Source organism: Castor canadensis, chromosome 5 (assembly GCF_047511655.1).
Source record: "Castor canadensis chromosome 5, mCasCan1.hap1v2, whole genome shotgun sequence".
Lineage (NCBI taxonomy): Eukaryota > Metazoa > Chordata > Mammalia > Rodentia > Castoridae > Castor > Castor canadensis.
In genome coordinates, this window is record NC_133390.1 from 57,839,504 (window position 1) to 57,863,329 (window position 23,826).

Below are 23,826 nucleotides of genomic sequence, written 5' to 3' on the forward strand. Positions count from 1 at the left end.
GTTACACAATCACTGAAATATCAATAAGAATTCAAAAAAAATCGTAATTTAAATGTTAAATTTGAGATACAGAGAACAATAAGCAGCACAAAAGAGATTTTGATTTACAGAGTCTTCACTTGACACTTTAAAGACAGACTAAGGAAGGAAAGCTAACTTCCCTTCTGTTAAGAGTTTGTATGTTTTGTTTATTGTGTTTAGCATTGGTATTTTAACCTTTTTGAAAGGAACTACGATGGTTTTGGATTTGAGTAGTTAGAGTTCGGACTCTGAAGGATTATGGTTGTTATTACAGTTATTTTACTTGCAAACTATTAACAGTTTATAGTTGTACTTACATATTTAACACCTATGTCCCCAACTAAATAAAGTTTCTTGAGGGCAAGGATTTTGGTTTGCTTTTTTAAAAATCTTTGATTCTCTAACCATCCTGACACGGATGAGATACTAATTAATAATGATTGAATAAGTGAATATAGTACAGAGTTACAAGTTACTTTTCTGGGGTCAGCATATGATGTGGGTCATGTGGAATATGATTAGTAAGCTATGTAAAACCAGGCTAATTATCTTAGCAGCCACTTATATGTGTGTAGAGATAGCTATAAATTATCAAGGGCAACTGGCAGGCAACATCTCACAAAACTCCCTTTTATGGCTTAGTAATGACATGAAAAGAGAGACCTTCATAGAGGGGAAAGAGAAAATGAATTCTTCGCTTATCATTAATGGGATGACCAAGGAAATAATATAGTATGAGAAAAGTTCCCTGTGGCCAGTCCTAACCAAATTGGGTTAGTCTGATTCCAGAATTATTGCATTATTCCAATACCTGGTATCCTATACTGTTGGGATTAATGGAAGAGAGCAAGTGTTTTTCTGTAAATAAGGAAAGCACAAAAGATTTTAGTCTGAAGATTGAAGGAAAGGTAAAATTATAGCAACTTATCATTCTCAATAATCAGGAAATTTTTTATTTTTGAACCAAAGTGAAAAATCAGTCACCACTTGCCACCTTTGAGTAGCCAGACTAAAATTATCTTTCATTTTATCACCACTATATGTGTAGAAAACTTGTTTCCTTTTGCTCATGCTGAATTCAAGGACGTATCACAAATATCCACTTTGAAACCTGTAAGAAACCTTTGTTTGCAATTTTAATTAATTTCCTGACAGATTTGTCCTCTATGAAGAGTAACTGCAATGGTTTTAGTTGTGAGACTATCTAGACTAAAACAAATGGGTAATGAGCTACTATTTCACGGATATGTTTATTTTTGTTTCCAGGAAACTCTGAATGCCCCTTTTTTCTCTGGGGACTTTTAGCCTTGTTGGGTTTGGCTCTGGTTATATCACTGATCTTCAATATTTCCCACTATGTTAAAAAGCAGCAACAAGGTAAGACCTTTTGATAAATAGTTATATGGTAGCTTCTTGCATGGAGACACAGAGTCACAGCAAAACCTATGAAGTAAATAATTTTATGAAATAACCCCTAATAGGGTATTTTTTTAAGTTTTAAAGTTTATTAGCATATTATAGTTGTACCTAGGGTACACTGTAACATTTACAAAAGTGCTTACAGTGTATCTTAGATTCATTCCCTCCTTCTTTCTCCTTTATCCCCTGTCCGTCCTTTTTCTTCTTTATTCATTTATTCATATGTGCATACATTGTTTGGGCCATTTCTCCCCCTTCCCTCCCGCATCCTCCCTCTCCCCCACCCCCTTGGTTCCAGTCAGAACCTGTTTTTCATTTTTCTCCAATTTTGTTGAAGAATAGATATGAACAATAATAAGAAAGGCATAGCATTTTTGCTACTTGAGATAAGGATACCTCTACAGAGAGATTCCTAGCATTGCTTCCATGCACAAGTGTATTACAACCCGGATTGGTTCATCTCTACCAGACCTCTTCACTACTTCCCGGTCACCTTCCCATATTGACCTCTGTTGTTTTTGGTTACTATATTAACTCCTTTACAGTGGACACATCAAACACTTTCAAGTTTTGGGTTTCCTACCTATCTGCACCTAATAGGGTATTTTTAATCTGTAAAAAACCAACTTTTAATTTTTCACTGTTAAGAATGCAATCATATTAGAAATGTGAAAAAATTTCCCAATTTTAACTACCATAAAATGTTCAGTTGGAAGAGATTATCTTGGTAAGCATATTCCTCCTCCAGATGAACAAACCATGAAATTGTAATCTATTCTGGAACAGCCATAAAGGTTCTCTCTGATGCATGTTAAGAAAAGTTAAGAGCAGCTTTTCAAGGTTCCAGTTAAGCTCCCAGGATCAGTCAGGCTGTCTACAGGGCCACAGGCTGAAGTAGCTCCAAAGAGGACTGGAAGAGCACAGAGTGAACATGGGCTTCTCACCAGGCCAAGAGAATATATCACAATTAGCTTTTCTTTTTTAATGGCTGAACAACAGTTTTAATCAGGTGGCTGTTACCTGCATAGGCCATGATTAAAGCAGTGTGAAGTGCAGTAACTGCCACAGCCTTTGCACACGTAAGCTTTGACATATGCATGTTGAATACGTGGATGGGTGGCTGGAAGAATGAAATTTCAGCTATTCAACTCTATCTTAATATTCTAGAGTCAACAAACTCTTTAGGGCAGGACACTTAAATAGTCATAAAAGAAAGAAAAGAAAGGATGAAAGCATTTTCTCTTAACAGATGAAAAAGAGATAAATTTAAGCTATAAACACATAGTTCCAAGAAAAACTGCATGAGCTAACCTAAGAATGATCAGATTGGAGGGCGTGTCCTTGATCATTTCAGGAGTAGCTTCTTGAGTGTTGATAATGCTAATATAAAACATGGAGAAGCATGTGTTGTTGTCATGCAGATTTTTTATAAAAATAGATGAGAAGCACTAGAACATGAAGTGACGTAGCTGAGGTCACATAGGATTCAACAGCAAAATCAGGGCTAAGTGCTCAGCTTTTCTAATTCCCTGCCCAAGATGGTTTCTTCCAGTACATATACTTCCTACATTGTTGATGAAATGTCCACAGCCAGAAACCCTACATTCTTTTAGAAACTATCCTATCAACTCTAAGCCTAAGGTGAAATTCTAGGCAAGCAATGCTTTTTTATTAGCAATGTTTACAGCAATTATTTTTTTAAATCAAATATATTTTCAAATAAGCCTGTTTTATAAGGCAGGTGTATAAATGACCCATTATCAAACACCTTTTACAAATTTTCCTTCTTTTATAGAAAAAAATATGAGCTAACAGTAGCACTTTTCCTTATATGTTACTTTAATTTATTCATTGAGATATTTTATGAGTGCAGATAATATTTTGACCTGAATTAGAAAAAGGCAAAATAATTTAAATAGAAAGCAGGACATGAACTAGTACCCCACTTCCCATTGGTTCCAATGGTAATCCATTTAAGATTTTTGTGGGCCAGGTAATGAGTAGATTGATATATTTAACTTGAGTTAATTGTCTAACTTAAATTCCATCTAGAAAATGTGACCTATTTCCCTTTAACCTAAATAGTTACTTCACATAGAATTACTGTTAATATGAGTGTTAAGATGCACTTTCTAGCAACATAATGAAGATCAGGATTGCTCTAATTTTATTGACCTGCTGCTTCTGCCCCAAAAATATTTGTCAATGCTAGTTTTTTTTACATCTCAATCTGAACATGTTTTATAATTTTTATTTTTGGTGGCTTATGTATGGAATTTTCATTTAGTTTTTCCAGGACATATTTAAAATTAAGAAGTAATAAATTGAATTTATGATGCTTTTCAAATCAATTTCAATTATCTCAATTGTTTTTAACAGCATAGCTTTGAAGCAAACCTGATCTGAGTTAGAATTAAGCATTAAATATTTAGCTAGCAAATTGTAAAAAAAAGTAACATAAATTTTCTGAGTTTCCATCCTTATTACAACATGTGGAAAATACCTTTTAGACCATAAGGTTCTTAAGAGAAATATATATACACACATATATACACACCTTAGCATGGTGTTAGGGATTCAGTAGGTTGATTGTGGACCTAGTACAGTCCATATCTAGTGGCCCTGGTACTTCCTTGCCTTTCCACAAATAATTACTAAGGGCCTGCCATGGTTACATGTTATCCCATTTAATATGTGTCATTTCAGTGAACATTAGTTCTTCAGGCCTCTTTGCTGCTCTCACTAACCTGTGTCCTCTAGGTCTGCTCTAGCTCCCACTTCACTTCCTATTTTCATCTCTGTATAATTGAACAAATCTGTATAATGCCCTAAGTTTAGCCGTAACTATTGTGTTCATGCAAATCACATTCAGGTCCATTTCAGACACTTCTGTAGGCTTTTGTGAAATTGGCTCTAAACATTAGCTGATCACAAAAGTCATTTTATTTGAGCAGTCATGTACCCAGTTAGGTGGAGTACACAACTCTGGATCTTGCACTTCGTAGATGTGCAAACCCTAGATGAGCCTTGGAGCAGCCTTCATGGTTCATCGTTGCTCTAAGAATGCTCCTTGTTCTCATCCCACCTCCAAACTTTCTCTCTGCAGCCTTTTCCCAACTACCCCAAGTCCTGTAACAGTTTTTCCCAAGAGTAATAAAGTCCACCATGTTTTCCATTTCACTTGAACAAAATACTAGCTTTATTTCTCACCCAGAGAATCCCAGGAGATTTGGTACTAGCTCTGCAAACTGTTTGGTTTCTCCCTAGTCCTGAGGTCTCCTCTCTGCTGTTTTTCTCTTGCACAGACAGGCTAAAAGAGATTCTGTCACATCAGTTAGCTTTCTACCCCTGGGTCCGTGAATGCACTGCTCCTGCATCTGGCCTCATTTAATTTTTATGTTTGCATCACTGAGCTACTCTTGTGGCTAAGACACTTGCAAGGTATGACTCCACCTTAGCCAACAGTCAGTGCATAAGTTTTGCTGGTGTGTTGAATAGCTTACAAAAGAAAATCTCCATCCAGCAACAACATAATATCTACACATTCAATCAGATGGACAAGATAAGCCTTTTTTGATGTTTTCTGTAGCAGCTAGGTAGAAGCTTTGAAATAGACTTCTCTTCCTCCCAAAATAAATCTTTCATTTTTATGTGATTCTTTGTCCAAATTTGCTCTTTAGGAGGATTATATCTATTTCTTTTTCTGAAAGGGATATATTAGCTTTGTCTTCCTTTAAATCCAAAGAATATTACTTATCCAACTCCTCTCTGATTTGAGAAGAATAAACAAGTGTATGGTTTGTGCATGCATCAAAGTCCTACTGGTTTATCTCCTATTCACGAGAAAATGATGGCATATTTTGTACATTTCACATTTAGAATGAATCAGAAAGATTCCATTATGAAGTTTATCCCCTGTGCTGCTGTTTCTTGTTGTAGTGTGTGGTGCACAAAAGGGTGAATTATTCTACAGCAAATATGTTGGTATCATACCCCTTCAACTATGTAACTAACCACAAGTTTTACATCTGAATCTCAGGAGAGGATTATGAAAACTAACCTGACTCTTCTCACACACACAATATTGCATACTTGACTGCTTTATAGCAGAGAATACACTTTTTACTTTTGCTACATATCACTGAAATGAATAGGCAGCATTTAATCATGTCATTTATTTTTCAATAAACTTCTGAGCCCTCGTAACAGAGCAAGCCCTTTTTAGAAGCCTGAAGTTGCTGACCTTCATTCTTGGCTCTAACCTCTGATCTTTTCATTAGACTCTCCATGTAAAGAGATTATTCTATTAACCTTCTTACAAAAAACTGTAAAAGTGAAATCACGAGAGTACTGATGGCACAGCTCCAGATCACCCATTTAAAATTCTAAAAATAGCTTGGAGTGAGGTGTCCTTGAACTTTTTAAGTCTTCTTTCAGGGTGTTTCATCAATATAGTTGGTCTTGGTGTATAATGTCCTGATTCATTACATACATTCTTCTTCTCACATTGTGTTAATTCCTTTACCTTCCATCTAAGCCTCATGTGTTATTATGTTGTATCCGCATGACTGCTTCTATTCCATTTTTGGCATGAAGCTTTTTGGTCTTCCCTTTTCTTTCCCTTTATTCTGCTGATAATACATCCAGCTATGCTATATTTCCCTTCTTTAGAGTTATTCTTTTACTCATTTTACATGGGTATACTTTCCAGGCACCAATGTTCACACTTTAGTACTTTTGCTTGACAAGTCCATATTTTGGCTTGTTATATGTACATATTGTGGCTTGTTATATGATATGGATTTAGAATGTATATTATCAGTAAGTAACTTTGTCATTTCATAAAATATTTCTACAGAAATTATCTATTTTCCATGTCTACTCCATGATATAGGCTTTATTATTCCTACTTTGTAGATAAACTGATAATCATAGTTTTAAAAAATATTTGCATATTATTACGTGAAAACTGTACTGCAGAACTAGAATCAAGTCCAACGTCTGCTGATTACTAACCTTGCATTTTTTTCAGTTTGAATTTATTTCAGCTACAATTTGACTAATTTTTCATGAAATGCACTTTAGTTTTAAGTAAATCTATGTAGTAATGAATGACTTGAGTATAAACATTTCTTTCTCTGAAACAGATAAAGAAAAAAGCATATACACTATATAATGCTTTATTTTTCAGTCTGGTCTATATTAACTAAATTTTCTTCTTATGTTTACTGATATTATTTACATTTCTTAAGCTTCCTACTTTTGCCAGACTTCCATTGACTTGTGACTACTATGATATATCTTTTAATCTGTCAAGGCTCCCCTAGCGTTCGTGGTTATTAATATTCACAAGACAAATCTAGAAGCAGTTGAAAATAATTTCATGCCTTATGTGCAGTTCATAGTAAGACATTTCCTATAGACAAGAACAAGCGTATTTCTGACATATCCCAAGTGACTATAGCTATCACTTTGGGTTCCATAGCAGCTTAGTACACATGTTCTGCAGAAACTGCCCTCATTTGGTTCTTCACATAATTCTTCCAAACACATCGGTATGCAACATACCCAGTTCATCCTACAATGAGATTATTTTCATAAACAATTTCACTAATGTTTATCAAGAGTTAATAACCTCTCTGGAGAATAATCCAACATTTTTACATATAAATTTAACTAAAAATAATTTTCATACATGTTTGGTGAATGACTTGATTATTTGAAAATGTTGCTGCAAGTCCCTTACCAAGACATAATGATTTTCATTTAAAGAAGAAAAATCAACATTTAGTTACTGTCATCTTTGGGTCATTGTGAGAGACTTAGGTAATATTAGCCTTTATTTTATAGAATGTTTAAGAGTTTAGCTTTTATTCAATGCTTGGTGAAATAATATGAAATTCAAATATAATAAATATCTTGCTATGTATTTCCATCCAGTTCAATATCACAGAAAATTTATTGATGAGCGGATAATATAGATTTCTTCATGATATTGATCTTATCAAAACTGTACCTTGAGTTAGTCTTAATTTACTTCAGTAATTCATTATGGATCTATTGCTTTCATCAAAAAAAATTCTTAAAACTGTATTTTTCAACAACTTTTGAATACATATATGTATTTAACTCTAAGCTATTTGTCCTTGAGCTACCACCTTCTAGGTTCAACAGTGGGTTACTTACTGAGATTTGGCATACAATTTTCTTCATGGTTTTATTGTCCTGTATTATCTTTGCAGACCACAGAGAACTATTTTTTAGAGGTCATTCTGCTGTTTTAACTAATTTCAGAGATTGAGTTCCAACTTTTTCCAGGTCTTTTCTCTCTGGGAATATCACCTCTACTTACCACTATTTGCTCCATGTAAATGAAATGGAAATCTAACCAGACCTACTTTCTTAACATCACTTTCATGTTGCTGATCAGATGCCAACAATGTTTTAAAGACAGACAGATAGATAGATAGATAGATAGATAGATAGATAGATGATAGATAGATAGATAAAAACTTTCTCTTAGTTTTTCAAAAACATTGGTAAGGAATAAAGCCTATTCAAACCAACATGGGCAAAGAGAGAAGTAAGAGAAGGGTGCAGATGTGTTTGTGGAACTCAGGCAGAAAGTACATCCATGCTCCATATAGCCAAAAAACCACAAGGGAAGGAAGAATAGAAGTACTAGAATTTTATGCCTAGTGTTTTCTGTGCATAGAATGGCCGTGCATCTCAGTTTTACATAATTTCCAACCTGCATTGTTTCCATACAAATTACCAAGTAAGAATCTGGTCTAAATAAAAGAAGGACTTTATTCCTTGTATTAGTCAGCTTTGTACAACAACAAAATATCTGAGGCAGTTAGGTTTATAAAAAGAAGAATTTTATTTAGCTGAAAGGTCTGGAAGCTCAAAGTCCAAACAGCACAGCATAAATTCTATCACAAGGGCTACCCCTTGTTACATCACTTCTTGACAGATAGCAATGGCAGGAGCACATGTTGGAGTAAAGTATCACATCTCCATACAGGAAACAGAGAGAGGAACCAGTCTTGTTTCTATTAGAACACATTTCTCTCTAATAGTAGCCAGGGGTCCCATGAGAAATACTTAGTCAATTCCAAGGGCAACACCCTCATTAAGCCAAGTACTTCCCCATAGGCACCATCTCTTAAGGGCCCCCCAGCACCTTGCAATACAACCATCTGGGCACCAAACTATGGACTCTTCAGAAACACTCATCAGACCCAAACCATACCATTTCTAGTTCAATTAGTGGTGTCCTCAAGCGCATTAACTTATACTGAGACTAAGCTCCTCTCAGAACACTTTGTAGTGTATTTAACAAATGTATGTCAAACTTTCTTTTAATTTGTATATTTTGAATATCTTTCAGACGAAATGTACAGATACTCTGATGACTACATTCCCAGGTATGTTAAAATTGAGTCATGTATAATGATTTCCAACTAATAAGGGAAAGTAACAAGTGTTATATTGCTTATAGATTTGGCTCAGCAAGGCTGCAATTGGGTATGAATAAAATGAAAAGTGAGTTTTAATTATTTTACTCTCATCCAAAGATTAGAGGCTATAGTATTCTTATCTGCCCCTGAGTCCATAAAAGAGGTGGTGAAGAATGAGATCCTAAGCTTCCATCTATAGAATATTCAATCATTTCAGAAGCAGATATCCTGAATTATGATTCAGATCAAAATTTTAAAGTGCAACCAAATTTTACATAGAACTGTGCTGCACTTCAGAATCTATAGCAGAGAAAAACATATGGCATGAATCTTAATAAAGTACTTTCATTTCGGGGATGTTATATTCTGACTAAAATGTATTATTTTATTGGAGATTCCATTTTAACAATTAAAAAGTGCTCTAAACAGAAAGAATTTTCCAGAGGGTTCTTCAAGACCTTCTGAAATGGTAGACTGAAAGTTTTTTTCTTAAAAAAAAAAAGCAAACAAACAGAGCTTTCTAACTGGAGAGAAAAGATTCTAAGCCTTTTTTGGCCTATAAAAAGTCTTTTAAAAAAATTCTCTTTGTGAAAATGACTCTGGCAGATTCCAGATCTGGGCTGCAAAAATTATTATTTTTATTACTGCTCTTAACATTGGGTTATTTACTTGAGATAATTTTCAAGCAATTAGGTCATATCAAGAATGATTTGGTCACTCCTTTGTTTGTTACAGCAAATATGACAAAGAAAACCTTATATAACCACGTAGTAAAAGCTAATCTCTTTGACAATTAATTTGGTACTTGTCATTTGAAGGGTAATTAAGATGCAATGAACCCCATGTGGTGACTCACGTCTGTAATCCTCCTATTGGGGAAGTGGAGGCAGGAAGATCAAAAGTTCAAGGCCTGCCTGAGATAGTGAGAACCTAGCTCAAAAGCAAAAAATTCAATGTGATAGAAAGTAAAGATGAGGTTGATGGCTTGGGTGTGGAGAGGAGAGGAATTGAAAAGGAAAATGGGTAAAATATCTATGCCAATGCAAGCAGGCTCTTAACTATATGGCAAATGTGGAAAAGAGAATGGTTCTTATATAATATTCATTCATTCATTCAACAAATGTTCACTCAACAAATAGGCAGCATTTTAGTCAACTGCATGACAAATTCGCTTACTTCCAAAGGGCAAACTCCTCATGCATGGAGGATAGAAAATGTCAGAACTATGCAATCACCAGGACCAAGAGTTCAAACCCTTAAGCCCACTGCATCTTGGGCTACACATTCACTTGCCTGGGATTTCAAATATAACAAAGTAAAAGACACACTTTCTGGTATTAACCTTTGGGTCATGTTATTTTTAATTTAAAATATAATTACTACTCTTGTTTTTAATTTGTAAAATGCAGTGGGAATATCATTGGCTTGGGATCTAGAGAATTCTAAATTTTAAACAAATTCTTGCAATGAGAGATTTGTAGTCTTGGAGAAATGATTGAGCATTGGTAAACTTAATTTTATCAATTGAAACATACTTATGATAATATAAAATTTTATTGATAGAGGGTACCTCATAAAAACTCTGATGCTTTGTTGGATGAAAAGTAAGGTCTAAGAATTCCTGCTCACCTAGAGTATGGTCAGCCCCTAACTTAGGAGAGCAGTTCTGCTGTAGGATTATTTTAACTAAACTTGACTCCTCAGGTCTGGTCTCTCTCAAAGATCTTGGGACAAATTCCCATCAGTTTTTCATGGTCTACTCCTGGGCAGTACTGGAAACACTGTAATCACAAAACATCTCATGTGCCTTGAGGTGATTTCTTAGATGTCTAGAGTTCTGCACGGTGCAGACTGTGTTTAATTTCCCTTCTTTGCTAAATATACTAACTAAATAAAACTAGTACCCTAAATATAACCAGTCTCACCTTTCCTCTTGGCCTGTTCTCAGGGCTGAGGATCCCTAAGACAGTTGTATTTCTGGGTATCTGCAGTGGGTGTGCAGGTGAGGCCCTTTCTGTGGCCCTGCCTCACATGTACCTAAAGCATCTCTAAGCTTTCCAGTCTTCTGCTCATTTAAAAAAATTCTACAGTACAAATATCCATAACCCAATCCCCAACCCTGTCCGTGTCCATAAACATTTTGGGGAGACCCTGAGAAGTGCTTATATGCTCAAAAAATCTTATTCTTGATCATCTTTGTCACCCCTATCTCTGTGTCACTGCTCGAGGATTCTTTCCTGTCTCTTTAGAAATCTTCACCCTGGCAATTCTGTTAAGTTTGCTTTCCCCGAGACTGGAAAGAGACTTTATGGTATAAGTTCTAGAAATCTAAGTACACTGTTGTTTGACTTCTTTAAGAATTGGGTATATTAGATAGCAGCTTGAGCACTGACCAAGAGAATGAAATTTGGTGTTGGATATCATGACCCTTAGAGTCCAATAACCATTGCCTCAACAGGAACACTACTGGATTCATTTCTTAGCCTCCAGCAAGCAAAAATATTGCTGGGGTTTACATTCTTCTTGTAGATGGGATTCTGTCTTTGGTGATCTCCCACTTAATTTGAAGATACTCCCCCTTTGTCACAGTTCCTCCCAAAGAAAGCAAAAACGTTGTAATCATATACTCAGGAGCACATCATTCTTAGCAACTTTCCTTTCTCTCTCCTGCGTCAATATTCTCTCTACCCCTCTTGTATCATTCCCCTTAGTGTATAAACAGAATGTAATGTCCACACTTAAAAAAAAAAAGGAAACAAAATACTTCCTTGATACCAGATTATGCTACAGCTTCCTTTCCATTGTTTGGAACCCTTTAAGAAAAGCTTGAAAGATCCACCTACTTTATGTCCATGTTTATAGGCTTCTCCTTTTTTTCATCTCTTGTTTTGAAACTACTCTATTCAATCATTGGTCTTCTTTTGTCCAGCGACTTAGCTCTTGTCAAGGTCATCAATGAATTCTAACTTGGTCTATCTGTAGCATTTTGGCACACTGACATACTCTACTTGAAATATTCACTTTTCTGGGCTCTGAGGGACCGCCCCTCCTCTATGGTTATTCCTTTTTCTCATTCCAGCAACTCCTTCACAAGTTCCTGAATCTTAATTCTGAGAGTGCCCAGGGCTCCTCAAGGGAAGTCCTTCTCTACTATGCTCAGTCAGAAACATTTCATACTCTTTCATGGCTTTTACTTTTAAGATTTTTGTTAGCATATGATAGTTATACACAAGGTTTCACTGTGAGATTTCCATAAACACATGTATTATACCCTGGTTTGGTTCATTCCCTCCGTTATTCTCACTCCTACCTCATTTCCCTTCTTAAAATAACTTCAACAGATTTCAATGTTCCATATGCATACATGTATAGAAAGTTTATCAACCATATTCACCTTCCTTTACCCTCTTTATTTACCACCCCTCTCCCACAAGTGCTGTCCCATTAACATGACCTATTTTTTATTCCTGTCCTTCATTGTTTAAGTGTCTGTTCATTGTTTAGTGAGGATTTTTGCCTTCATATTTTACCTGTAAATACATTGTGCTTAAATCAGTCTAACACCTTCACTGGTCTTCTTCCCCTTTTGCCCCCTACCCTGTAATTATTCCACAGTTTTCAGTGTTTTGTTACGTCTTATTCTTACACAGATGTGATATATTTCATTATTATTCCCTTTCTATGTTCTTTTGTTATTTTCTCCTCCCTTAGTCTCCTCTAATTGTCCCACTTGTGGAAACATGTTCTGTGTGTATTTATATGCATATATAATAGTGTTTGTACTAGTATTGGATCTACCTTCCACATATGAGAGAAAACATTCAATCTTTGGCTTTCTGAACCTGGCTAACTTGACTTAAGATGACGTTCTCCAGTTCCATCCATTTACCTCCAAACAATAAAATTTCATTCTTCCTTATGACTGTATAAAATTCCATTATTTATAATACCATATTTTCTTAATCTACTCATAAGTTGTTTCAATTGCTTAGCTATTGTAAATAATGCTGAAATAATCATGGGTGTGCAAGTGTCTTTATTGTATCTCTGACTTACATTCCTTCAGATATATGCCCAAAAGTGGTATTGCTGGATCATATGGTAGTTCTCTGTTTAGTCTTTTGAGCAACCTCCATACTGTTTTACATAATGGTTGTACTTATGTACGTTCCACCAGTATATGAAGGTTTCTCTTTTCCCTGTACCCTGGCCAGCATTTGTTGTTGTTTGTGTTCTTGATGAACAGGGGCGAGGTGGAATCTTAGTTTGGTTTTGATTTGCATTTCCTTTATGGCCAGGGATGTTGAGCATTTCTTCATGTGTTTTTTTTTTTTTTAATCCATTTTCACTTCTTCCTTTGAAAAAGCTCACAGTTCTTTTGCCCATTTCTTCATTTGGTCATTGATTTTGGGGGGAAGCTTAGTTTTTTGAGCTCCCTGTATATTCTGGTTGTTAATCCCTTGTCAGATGTATAGTTAGCAAAGATTTTCTCCTATCCTGTGAGCTGACTCTTCAATCTGGTGACAATTTCTTTTGTTGTGCAGAAGCTTTTAAGTTTCATGCAGTTCCATTTATCAATTGTTTCTCTTAGTTACTGAGCCATGTGAGTTCTGCATAGGAAGTTCTTGCCTATGCCTCTACATTCCAGTACATTCTCTACTCTTTCCTGTACTAGCGTCAAAGTTTTAGGCCTTATATTATGATCTTTGACCACTTTGAATTGATATTTGTGCAGAATGAAAGACATGGATCTAGTTTCAGTCTTCCACATGCAGATACTCACTTTTCCTAGCAACATTTGTTAAAGAGCTGTCTTCTCTCCCTCTTATGTGGTAGGTGCTTTTGTCAAAAATAAGATGACTGTACCTGCATGGATTTATATCTGGGTCTTCTATTCTGTTCCATAGGTCTTCATTTCTGTTTTTGGACCAGTACCATGCTGTTTTTATTACTCTGACTCTTTGGTATAGTTTGAAGTCAGGTATTGTGATACTTCCAGCATTGCTCTTTTTGCTTAGTATTTCATTGGTTATTTACAGTATTTTATGCTTCCATATGAACTTCAGTGTTAATTCTTTCAATCTCTGTGAAGAATGTCATTGGAATTTTAATGGGGGTTGCATTGAACATATAGATTACTTTTGTAACTAAAGTTGTTTCATTATATTAATTCTGCCAATTCATGAACATAGGAAATCTTTCCATTTTTGATGCCTTCTTCAGTTTCTTTCTTCAGTGATTATAGTTTTCATTGTAGAGATCTTTCACTTCCCTAGTTAAGTTTATTCCTAGGTATTTTTTGAGCCTATTGTAAATGCAATCGTTTTCTTATATTCTTTCTCAGTCGGTTCATTGTTGATATAATTTTTATATATTGTTTTTATATCTTGCTACTTTGCCAAAAGTGTTTATGATGTCTAGGAGTTTTTGGTGGAATTTTGGGGTCCTTTAGGTATATGATCATATGATCTACAAATAGGGATAATTTTACTTCTTCCTTTCCTATTTGAATTCCTTTCAGTTCTTTTTCCCGTCTTATTGCTCTGACAAGAAATTTTAAAAGTACATTGAATAAGAGTGGAGAAAATGGACACCCTTGTCCTATTTCTGACTTTACAGGAAATGGTTTCAGTTTTCCCCTTTAGTATGATGTTGAATATAGGCTTGTCATATGTAGACTTCATTATGTTTAGGTTCATTCCTTCTATTCCTAGTTTCTTCAGACCTTTTATCAAGAAAGGATGCTGCATTTTGTCAAAAGCTTTTTCTGCTTCTCTTGAGATGACCATGTGGTTTTTGTTTTTGCTTTTGTTTATATGTTGTATCATGTTTATTAATTTGCATATGTTAAAGCACCCTGCATCATTGAGATGAAACTGAATTGATCATGATGTATAGTCTTTTTGACATGCTGTTAAATTTTGCCATTATTTTATTAAGAATTTTTGCATCTACACTCTTTTTAATCTCTTTAACAAGAGATGTCTATCAATATCATAAGAGATATTATAAGATCTCTCTGTCTCTCTCTCCCTCTCGTGGCGTCCTTGTTGGGTTTTGGGATAAGTGTAACATTGACTTCATATAATGTGTGTGGTAGTGTTCCCTCCCTTCCTATTTCATGAAAAATTTTGAGGAGTGCTGGTATTAGTCATTTAAAGGTTTCCATCAGGGCCTGGTCTTTCTTTTTTGGGAGACTCTTTATTGCTGCTTCAATTTCCTTACTTATTATAGGTCTATTTAGGTGATTTATATCCTCTTGGCTCAATTTTTGTTGGTCATAAGTGTCTAGAAATTTATCCATTTCTTATAGCTTTTCCAGTTTATTTGGAGATAGGTTTTTGAAGTCTCCCTTAATGATCCTATAGATTTCATTGGCATTCATGGTGCTATCCCCTTTTTTACTTATAATTATATTAATTTGGGTCTTTTGCCTCCTCATTTTAGACAGGTTTTCTAAGGGTTGATTAATCTTATTTATGCTTTCAAAGAATCATCTTTTTTTTTATATATATGGTTTTTTGGTCTCTATTTCATTGATTTCAGCCCTTATTTTTATTATATCTCTCCTTCTGCTGGTTTTGAGTTTAGCTTGCTATTTTTTTCTAGGAGTTTGTGATGCAGCATTAGGTTGTTTATCTGAGATCTTTTTGTGTTTTTAATGTAGGTACTCATAGCTATAAACTTTCCACTTAGCATTGCCTTTGATGTTTCCCAGATTTTCTGGTAGATTGTGTTTTCATTTTTATTAGATTATAGGACCTTTTTGATATCCTCCCTTATTTTTTCAGGGACTCACTGGTCATGGAGCAATGTTTTGTTCAGTCTGCAGGTGTTTGTTTTCTGCTGTTTCTTTTGTTGTTGAGTTCTGGTTTTATTCAGTTGTGGTGGTCATAGACTATATTATACAGGGGATTATTTTGGTTATTTCAAATTTCTTATATTTTTAGTATGTGCTTTGTGTCCTAAAATATAATCTATTTTGGAGAAAGTTACATAAGCTGCTGAGAAAAATGTGCATTGTGCTGCTGCTGGATGAAATACTCTGCAGATGTCTATTAAGTCCATTTAGTCAGTTAAGTCTTTTAATTCTGAAGTTTCTTTGTTGATTTTTTTGTCTGAATGACCAATCTATTTGTGACAGTGGAGTACTGAAGTCTCCGAGTATTATTTTGTTGGGGTTTATTTGTGCTTTTAAGTCCAGTAGTGTTTGTTTAATAAGTTCCGTGTGCCAACAATGGGCACATGTAAGTCAACAACTGTTATTTTCTCTTGCTGTATTGCTCCTTTTATTACTATTAAGTGATCTTTGTCTCTTCTGGCTAATTTAGGCTTCAAGTCTTCTCTATCTGATATAAGTATAGCTACTCCTGTTTATTTTCAGGGCTATTTTCTTGGTAAATCCTTTATACCCTTTTGCCCTAAGGCAATGTTTTGTTTTTGTAAGTGAGATGGGTTTCTTATAAACAGCAAGCTGTTGGGGCTTCCTTTTTTAATACAGCTTTCCAATTTATGTCTTTTGATGGGAGAATTGAGACCATTAACATTCACTGTTAATATTAAGAGGTAAATCCCTGCTGTTTTATTGATTGTGGTGTGTGTGTGTGTGCAACTGATTCTATGCCACTTTGCAATTGCTTATCTGCTCTTCTCCTGAGGTTTAATTATTTCCATCCTTTCATGGCTTTGTTTATTTTCATCTTTGGTATGTAAGATTCCTTTGAATATCTTCTGAAGTACTGGGTTAGTGAACATACATTTTTTTTCATTTCTGTTTATCATGAAAGATTCTTCTCCTTTAATTATGAATGATAAATTTGCTGGGTAAAGTATACTAAGTTTGAATTTTTTTTCAGTGCTTGATATAACTCATTCAATGCCCTTCTTACTTTTAAGATTTCTTTTGAGAAATCTGCTGTTTTTGATGGGATAACATTTATATGTCATTTAACCTTTCTCCCTTATAGCTTTCAGTAGTTCCTTATTCTCTGTGCTTATTGTTTTATATGTAATATGCTGTGGAAACATTATTTTTTTGGTCATGTCATTTTAGTCCCTAGAGGCTTCCTGCACCTGGACAGGCATCTTTTTCTGCTATTATTTTTTTGAGTATGTGTCCTGTCCTTTTGCTTGTACCACTTCTGCTTCTTCAATGCCTATGATTCATAGGTTTGGTCTTCTAATGGGGTTGCAGAATTCTTACATATTCCTTTCATAATTCTTTGTTCTTTCCTCTATGTATTCATCTGTTTTTTCCACTATACCTATTTTGTATATAGGTATATTCTGTCTTTTATTTGTTTCAGACTCTTGGAATGGCTTTCAACTGTGCTTTTTGTTTGACTTAAAGGCTTTTTTTTGAGACTTTCTATATCTTTATTAAGCAACTCTTTCAAATCTTGTATTGTTTTCTTTATTTCATTTTGTGTATGTGTGTGTGTGTGTGTGTCTTTCTTGATTTCATTTAGGTGTTTGTATCCTCTTTGAGTTCATTTAGTTCTTTCTGTGCTTTCTTGAGCTTTTTATCCATATTCTGTTGGAATTAAATGACTTGTTTTTGAGTGTCCTCTTTAAACTCATTAAACATTCTTATCATTCTTTTGAACTCAGAAACTGAGGTTTCATCCCCTTCGTTGTCCATTAGATCTTCTATTGTGTGATTGTTGACCTTTTTGAGGAGTCATATTCCCCTGTCATCTGTTATTTCCCATGCTTCTACTTTGAGATTTGCTCATGTGCTGTCAATTAGTTTGTTGGGAGTTTTAGTCACCTGAAATCTTTTCCTTGACTTAATTTCTATGTTCTGGCTGAATTGGTTGTTGGCTATGTTGTATAATTTCTGTTCACTGACATAAGAGTCTAACTTAGCAACAACAAATTCATAAACTCAATGCTAAATCAGTTATTTCTGTGAAATATAAAACCCTTGGCAGTACTATCTATAAACACAGAGATGTTGGGGAAATTAAAGTTGTTTGTATAGAGATTAAAGCTTAGGTAATAAAAACAATGGTAGAGGAAGAGGAGATAAGGAACGAGGATGAGGAGAAGGGGAGCAGATGTATGAGGTGTGGGGGCTGCAGGTTACTAAGACTGTAATGTGTGTAGTTCAGTTATTGTGGAGGTGGGCACTATGGTCAGGGATTTAAGAAGGATAGAAAGGTTAAGAGTAATACAAACTGAGCTAGACTATGTGATATCCTCCAGGATTGAAAGCAGAAAGCTCACCTGAATGGATTGTAGGCCCTTTTATCTGGTTTTGGAGGAACTCAGGTTGGCTGGTGGTGGGCTATGGGTGGTGGGTGGCAGTTATTCCCTTTCTTAGCAGTCCAGATCTCACCCATGATCTTGCAGGGCCCACAGCCTTGTGTATTGATTTTTATCATTTTAGATGGTTTTGTGTGGACTGGAGGCCACTCTGGTCCAAGAAACATAAAACCCCCCAAACAAAAAAACCCAACTGTACCTGCCAACAGCATGGCAGCATGGCATGTTGCTGGTGGCACCTGCATGCTTGAGGTGAGTTTGCACTTTAAAAGGCTTATTTGGAGGTTGGTCATTGAAAGTATGGTCTGCCTATGTATTGGTAACCTCTCATTTAGCAAACTAGACAGACCACCTTGCTTCCATGAACCTAGGGTTATCTTTCAGGTTCATGGGAGCTTTGTGTTCTGGGGTCTATCAGCAATCTGTCAACTTGGTCCCTCCCCTCTTTCATGGCTTTAAATAATATGTATATGCCAATGGAACCCAAACTTATATTTTGCCTATGCAAGGAAATGTCTGTTAAACAAATTATGTTAACATTTGCCAAAAACAATTTCTGATAGATTGCTAAGCTTGCTCTTTCCTCAATCTGACAACTTTCCAGTTCTTAAAAACAACTTAATTTAGTTTTGTTAAAATATCTTTTAGTTTTATTTTAATGCTGGAACCCTATATTTATATCCTAGATTTTGAAAACTGAAAACAATCAACTACTTTAATATTCTTGATTTATGAATAAGATGATTAAAACCTAGAGAAGTGAAATCCAAAGAAACTCAGGTAGAATAATGTTCTCAAAAAAATGAATAAATTCACTTAGATCATGAAGCATTTGAGGAATTAAAAAAAATTTTGCAATAAATAAAAGTAAAAATTTTAAAATGGGGACTAGATAAAATATAAGTGAAAGGACAAACTTTGGACATAGTAAAATATATAATTAATACAGCTTAAATTTTTGACATGTTAATAAATGTAGTTATTGGTTTAGAGGACCAGATATGCTCAGAGTACTAGAGAGTCTGATTTGGCTCAAAACTCAGATGTGGACTAGCCTCTCAGCTATGGGCTCATTTATTAATTTACTTTAAAAAGTAATTACTATAATCTTCCATATAAAACACTGTCAAACATTAGTTGTTGAAGTTTATTACATGTCTTCAACAGGCTGGAACTGTTTAACATAGCTAAGTAAAAATACATCTTTAAAATTTTTTCTTTAGGCAACTGCTCCCTCATAACAGTTTATTTGAAATGATTAATCATTTGAGACCCATCTGTAGACACAGGGCACTGCATTATAAATCACTTAATTTTTTCATTCATAGGGAATGAAACAACATTCATTTTTAGACATGATTTATCATTTGCAGGTTGTATCTGCTGTCTATGTGGGCTAGGAAAATGGATGGATTATATTATTAAAAAGTCTTCATCTTTTGCTATAATATTTTCTGCATAGCCAGAGAAAACCCATGAGCAGGGACCATACCACATCTAATATTAAGCTGTATTTAATTACTGGATAGAAAGAAAGGTAACAGATGATTTCCTTTATTACCAAATAAGTGAAATGTAGGCCACCATCTGGACTTTTCAAGCCATTTCATGCAGGCGTCATTTGAACTGTTATTTTTTTAAGGATATCTACTTACTATTTCCATGAATCTTGTCTTCTTTAAGCAACACAGGGACTAATATATGTGTCATGACTTGAAATAAGAGTTTCTTTACCTACAAACACAATTCCCCCCAGCTCTCAGTGACATACAATCTCAAAGTCAAAGCAGTTGGTATTATTTTATAAAATATCATTGTCTACCACCTGAGATGTTCCTCTCTTCTCAGGTTGCCATTGAGAAAGGTAGTCATGAAGGCTGTTATCAATGGTAGGTGACATTGGTAGGATGCCAATCTGGTGACAATGGAAGGGTGTCTACTGTAATAATAGCATTACTCATATGAGGCTGGAAGGAAATTTAATCAAAGAGCAGGAACAAATAGTCATATATTCTTGCCAGCTCTCTTGACTAGAAAAGCACAAAACTATGTTCCTTACATGATCTACTAGACTGTTTCCATATAGCCTTTGAATTGCATCACCTTCTGCATGACTTCTTCACTATGTAGATAGAGCATGGAGTTTTAGGATCAAATTTGTGTTGCAATCATACCATTGTCAGTAACTGTGTATTTGGACAATTTAACCTCTATGAATTATAAATTTCTTATATGTACAACAGGGTTAAACACACACATCTCATAGGATTGTTGAAGGTAGAATGAACCCTGATATAAAGGAAAGGTTCAATAATTGATAATTCATTCTGTATTATACATAAAACTAAAGAAAATAAATTAATCTGTGTGAATGCCAGGATTTTCCTCTGTAAAGTGGAGAATAAGAATACTATCTTTGCAGAGTTTCCCCAAACACCCAATTCAGCATGTGATCAATCAGATGGAATAAATCATTGTATTATATCTGCCAATCTGAGTCTACAGTATGTACTTAAGAAGCACAGCTTTAAGGAACCATTCAGAGTGATATTGGGTGAAAGCAAAGAGGCAGTATAGTCATATAGTTAAGAGCATAGTAACCTAGATTATAAACCTCACTCTATTTGCTAGATTTGTGATCTTGAGTAAATTATATAAGCTCTGTGTGCCTCATATTTCTTATCCCTAAAATGGGGATGAGATAGTGTTTGTCTTTTGGGATTATTGTAGGAATTAAATGAACAAATATCAGAAATGAATTTCAAATAGCACTTGACACACAATGAGTGCTGAATAATCATTTACTATCATTATTACCTTAAAAAAGTTCCCAAGGCCAACTTTTTCAATTTATGTACATGCACACACACCATGTAAAATGCAGACATGCATTCACTCACTCACACATGAGCATATCTACCTTGGCTGGTTGAGACTGATCAAGAACATACAATAGTTCACTCAATATTGAATTCAGTTGAGAAACTATTTATTAGCGTGTAAATATTAGTTAACTAATAATTTTTATGAGCTAGATGTTTTACTGTGCATAAAGTAGACTCTAATAAGTAAATTATTTTCCTTGTTATAGGGTTGATGAATATTATATTGAAGAAACTCCAATTTATGGTAACTTAGATAATATAGTCCCAGGTAAGTTTTATTTTTCCATATTCTAAATTAGTTGTCAATAAATTAAGTAAACTTCACTTAACTTCACAAAGAATTTGAGGTGACTCTTTTTATTACAATCACATTTAAATATCCTAGTGGAAATCATAAATTCAAACATGCTTAATATATATAATATGTTTCTAAATGTATGTATTATAAGTTGCATTGTTATATTCAGTGTAAATTAACATCCTGTTTTTCTACATTCTTTTTGTTTCACTCTAGTAATATTGAGAATACAGGAAGATTCTATTACCAGGAATTCTGACACATACAAAATTCTATGAAATAAAGCTATTTCTAGAACATAAAATGATCCACAGAAACAGTGCTTTATGGTCTGTATATAAAAGCAAATCTGTAGTACATAATTTGTAACAATTAACATGTTCACTGGATTCCTGTGTTTTAAATCATTCTTTTAAAATAGAGAAGCTGGGACTGGGCTGATATCAGGTAGGGAGATAGAAGAACAAAATCATCACTATCTATTTTAAATACAAGTGCTCTTCAATTCTCAGCATTCCTTATTCCTTGAACTTTCTCAACCATTTAACAACAAAATACTCTACATTATTAAAATAAAGGACCTTGCTCAGGTCCTAAAGCTGATGAGAGATGTGGCTAACTTTCCCTTGCAAACCTTAACTCCATTCATGAAAAGAGACTCTCTGGGATTATATTTCCTGTTGCTACTACATCTCCAATACAGAGGTTTCCTGTAATGTACCAATACATATAAATATTTCCACATCAAGACAGTATAGAATCCTCTGAAAGCTAGAAATTTGCAGATTTTATAGGATTCAAATATTTATTTAATTTAGTCTTTACTTCCATTGTAAAATGGTCTCTCATATCTGCACAAATGGGAAACTATTTTTCAGGTATATATTACTAAAATAATTTCCCTTCTGTTTCACTTTGTATTTTGCTGACTTGTGGTGCCCACTTGTGATATTTGAGGATTTTAACTTTATGTATTCTGGTGGCTAATGCCACCAGAAATTATCTGTAATTTCCACACCTAAGTGACCTAGGTATCATATCCCAGATTCTGATTTAGCATGTTCTGGATTGGGTTTAGAAATTGACTACCTAACAAACTAACAGGTGATTCTGATGCAGATTTTCCATGGACCATGATTTGAGAAATACCTCTTTGTGGAGCATTTCTGTGTGTTGGTTCCAGAAAGAGTTGAAAGGTTATTAGGTTCTTATGGTATAATAAATATATACTTTCTTCTCTGACATCAAAATAATGCATTGCATATTTATGCCAGGTTACTGGTCACTCTAAACAAGCATGAGCATATCAAAGAGAAGAAAGGTACAGATGACTTAATAAACATGAAGGGTGAAATGAGTGCAAATCTGTTGGGTTTTAAATACTGTAAAAATGCCCTAAGTACTTAAGACCAACATTGGACAGGCCCAGACTCTTAAGACAGTCTCCCTGAACCATCCTGTCACTGATTGATGGGACGAAAATCATAACTGAAACCATCTTTACCAAATTAGAAATTGGGTTTTAAATGCCTTCAAGCAAAACTGACATAGGACAAATTACAAAATTATAATCACTGATGTTCAAACACTGTGCTTTGTGCCACCATGAATATTTGCAATCACACCTAAATGGCAGAGAACAAGCAGTCCTTTAACTAGTGGAACTCTATGACCTCTAAATGGTAGTTAAAATGACAATGTCATGTCCTGCAATGGAGTAGGAAAATTAATATGATGTAGTCTTTATCCTAAGAACTTTTTTGTCTTATCATTAATGCTTACCTGTCAGATCTACAGGTAAGTTTGTACTTCTTTAACCTCTTTGCATCTCCACCAAAAAGACTAAGTGATTCTTGAGAGTCTCATATTTATAGGTAAATGTTGTTTAGATCATGAATTTTTACTCACACCAGCATTTTCACTTTTCCATTGTAATTCACAATCTTTTCAATTCCTAAGAACCAATGGATGAAAATTGTTATGAACAAATGAAAGCCCGACCAAAGAGGCCTGTAAATGACATGCAAGAAACCACCTCAGCTGAACATGTGAGTTTTGTTTTCTATATCCAAAGCCAAGTTCAGACTAAGGCAAAGCACATGGGCATGTTTCAAGAGCATAAGAGCATTGCATTCTGATATATATATTTGATATAGCTTCTTAGAAATTTTGCAGCCTGAGTTAAATGTCAAGTTCTGGGACCTGAGCTCTGCAGGGAAACTCAGAGGCAAGTAAACAAAGCTCGAACCACACCCAAAGAGTCAAAACTATGTATAGTTAGAAAGGCCATAGACTTGAAAGGGTGAGTGAACTACTACTAAATAATCAGTTATGCTTTTTCTTTCAGATTGAAAAGTTTATGTATCACAAAGATATATATACAATAGTTGACTCATGTATAATGGCTCCCAAGACCTAGCCATCAGGACCTAGACAGGTGCAATGGTACATACCTGAAATACTAGCACTTGGG

General features: G+C 34.7%; 1 protein-coding gene across 2 annotated transcripts in view; it reads left to right on the forward strand.

The window, feature by feature from the left end:
* Positions 1 to 23,826, forward strand: part of Trat1 (T cell receptor associated transmembrane adaptor 1) — a 40,248-nt gene that overhangs the window by 10,907 nt on the left and 5,515 nt on the right. The window contains exons 2-5 of one of the 2 annotated variants that reach the window (XM_020177631.2): positions 1,288 to 1,398; positions 8,834 to 8,870; positions 21,262 to 21,323; positions 23,313 to 23,401. In XM_020177631.2, the coding sequence (XP_020033220.1) occupies positions 1,288 to 1,398; positions 8,834 to 8,870; positions 21,262 to 21,323; positions 23,313 to 23,401 (299 nt within the window). The remainder of the gene's footprint in view (positions 1 to 1,287; positions 1,399 to 8,833; positions 8,871 to 21,261; positions 21,324 to 23,312; positions 23,402 to 23,826) is intronic. The other variant, XM_074073067.1, reaches the window with a different exon arrangement.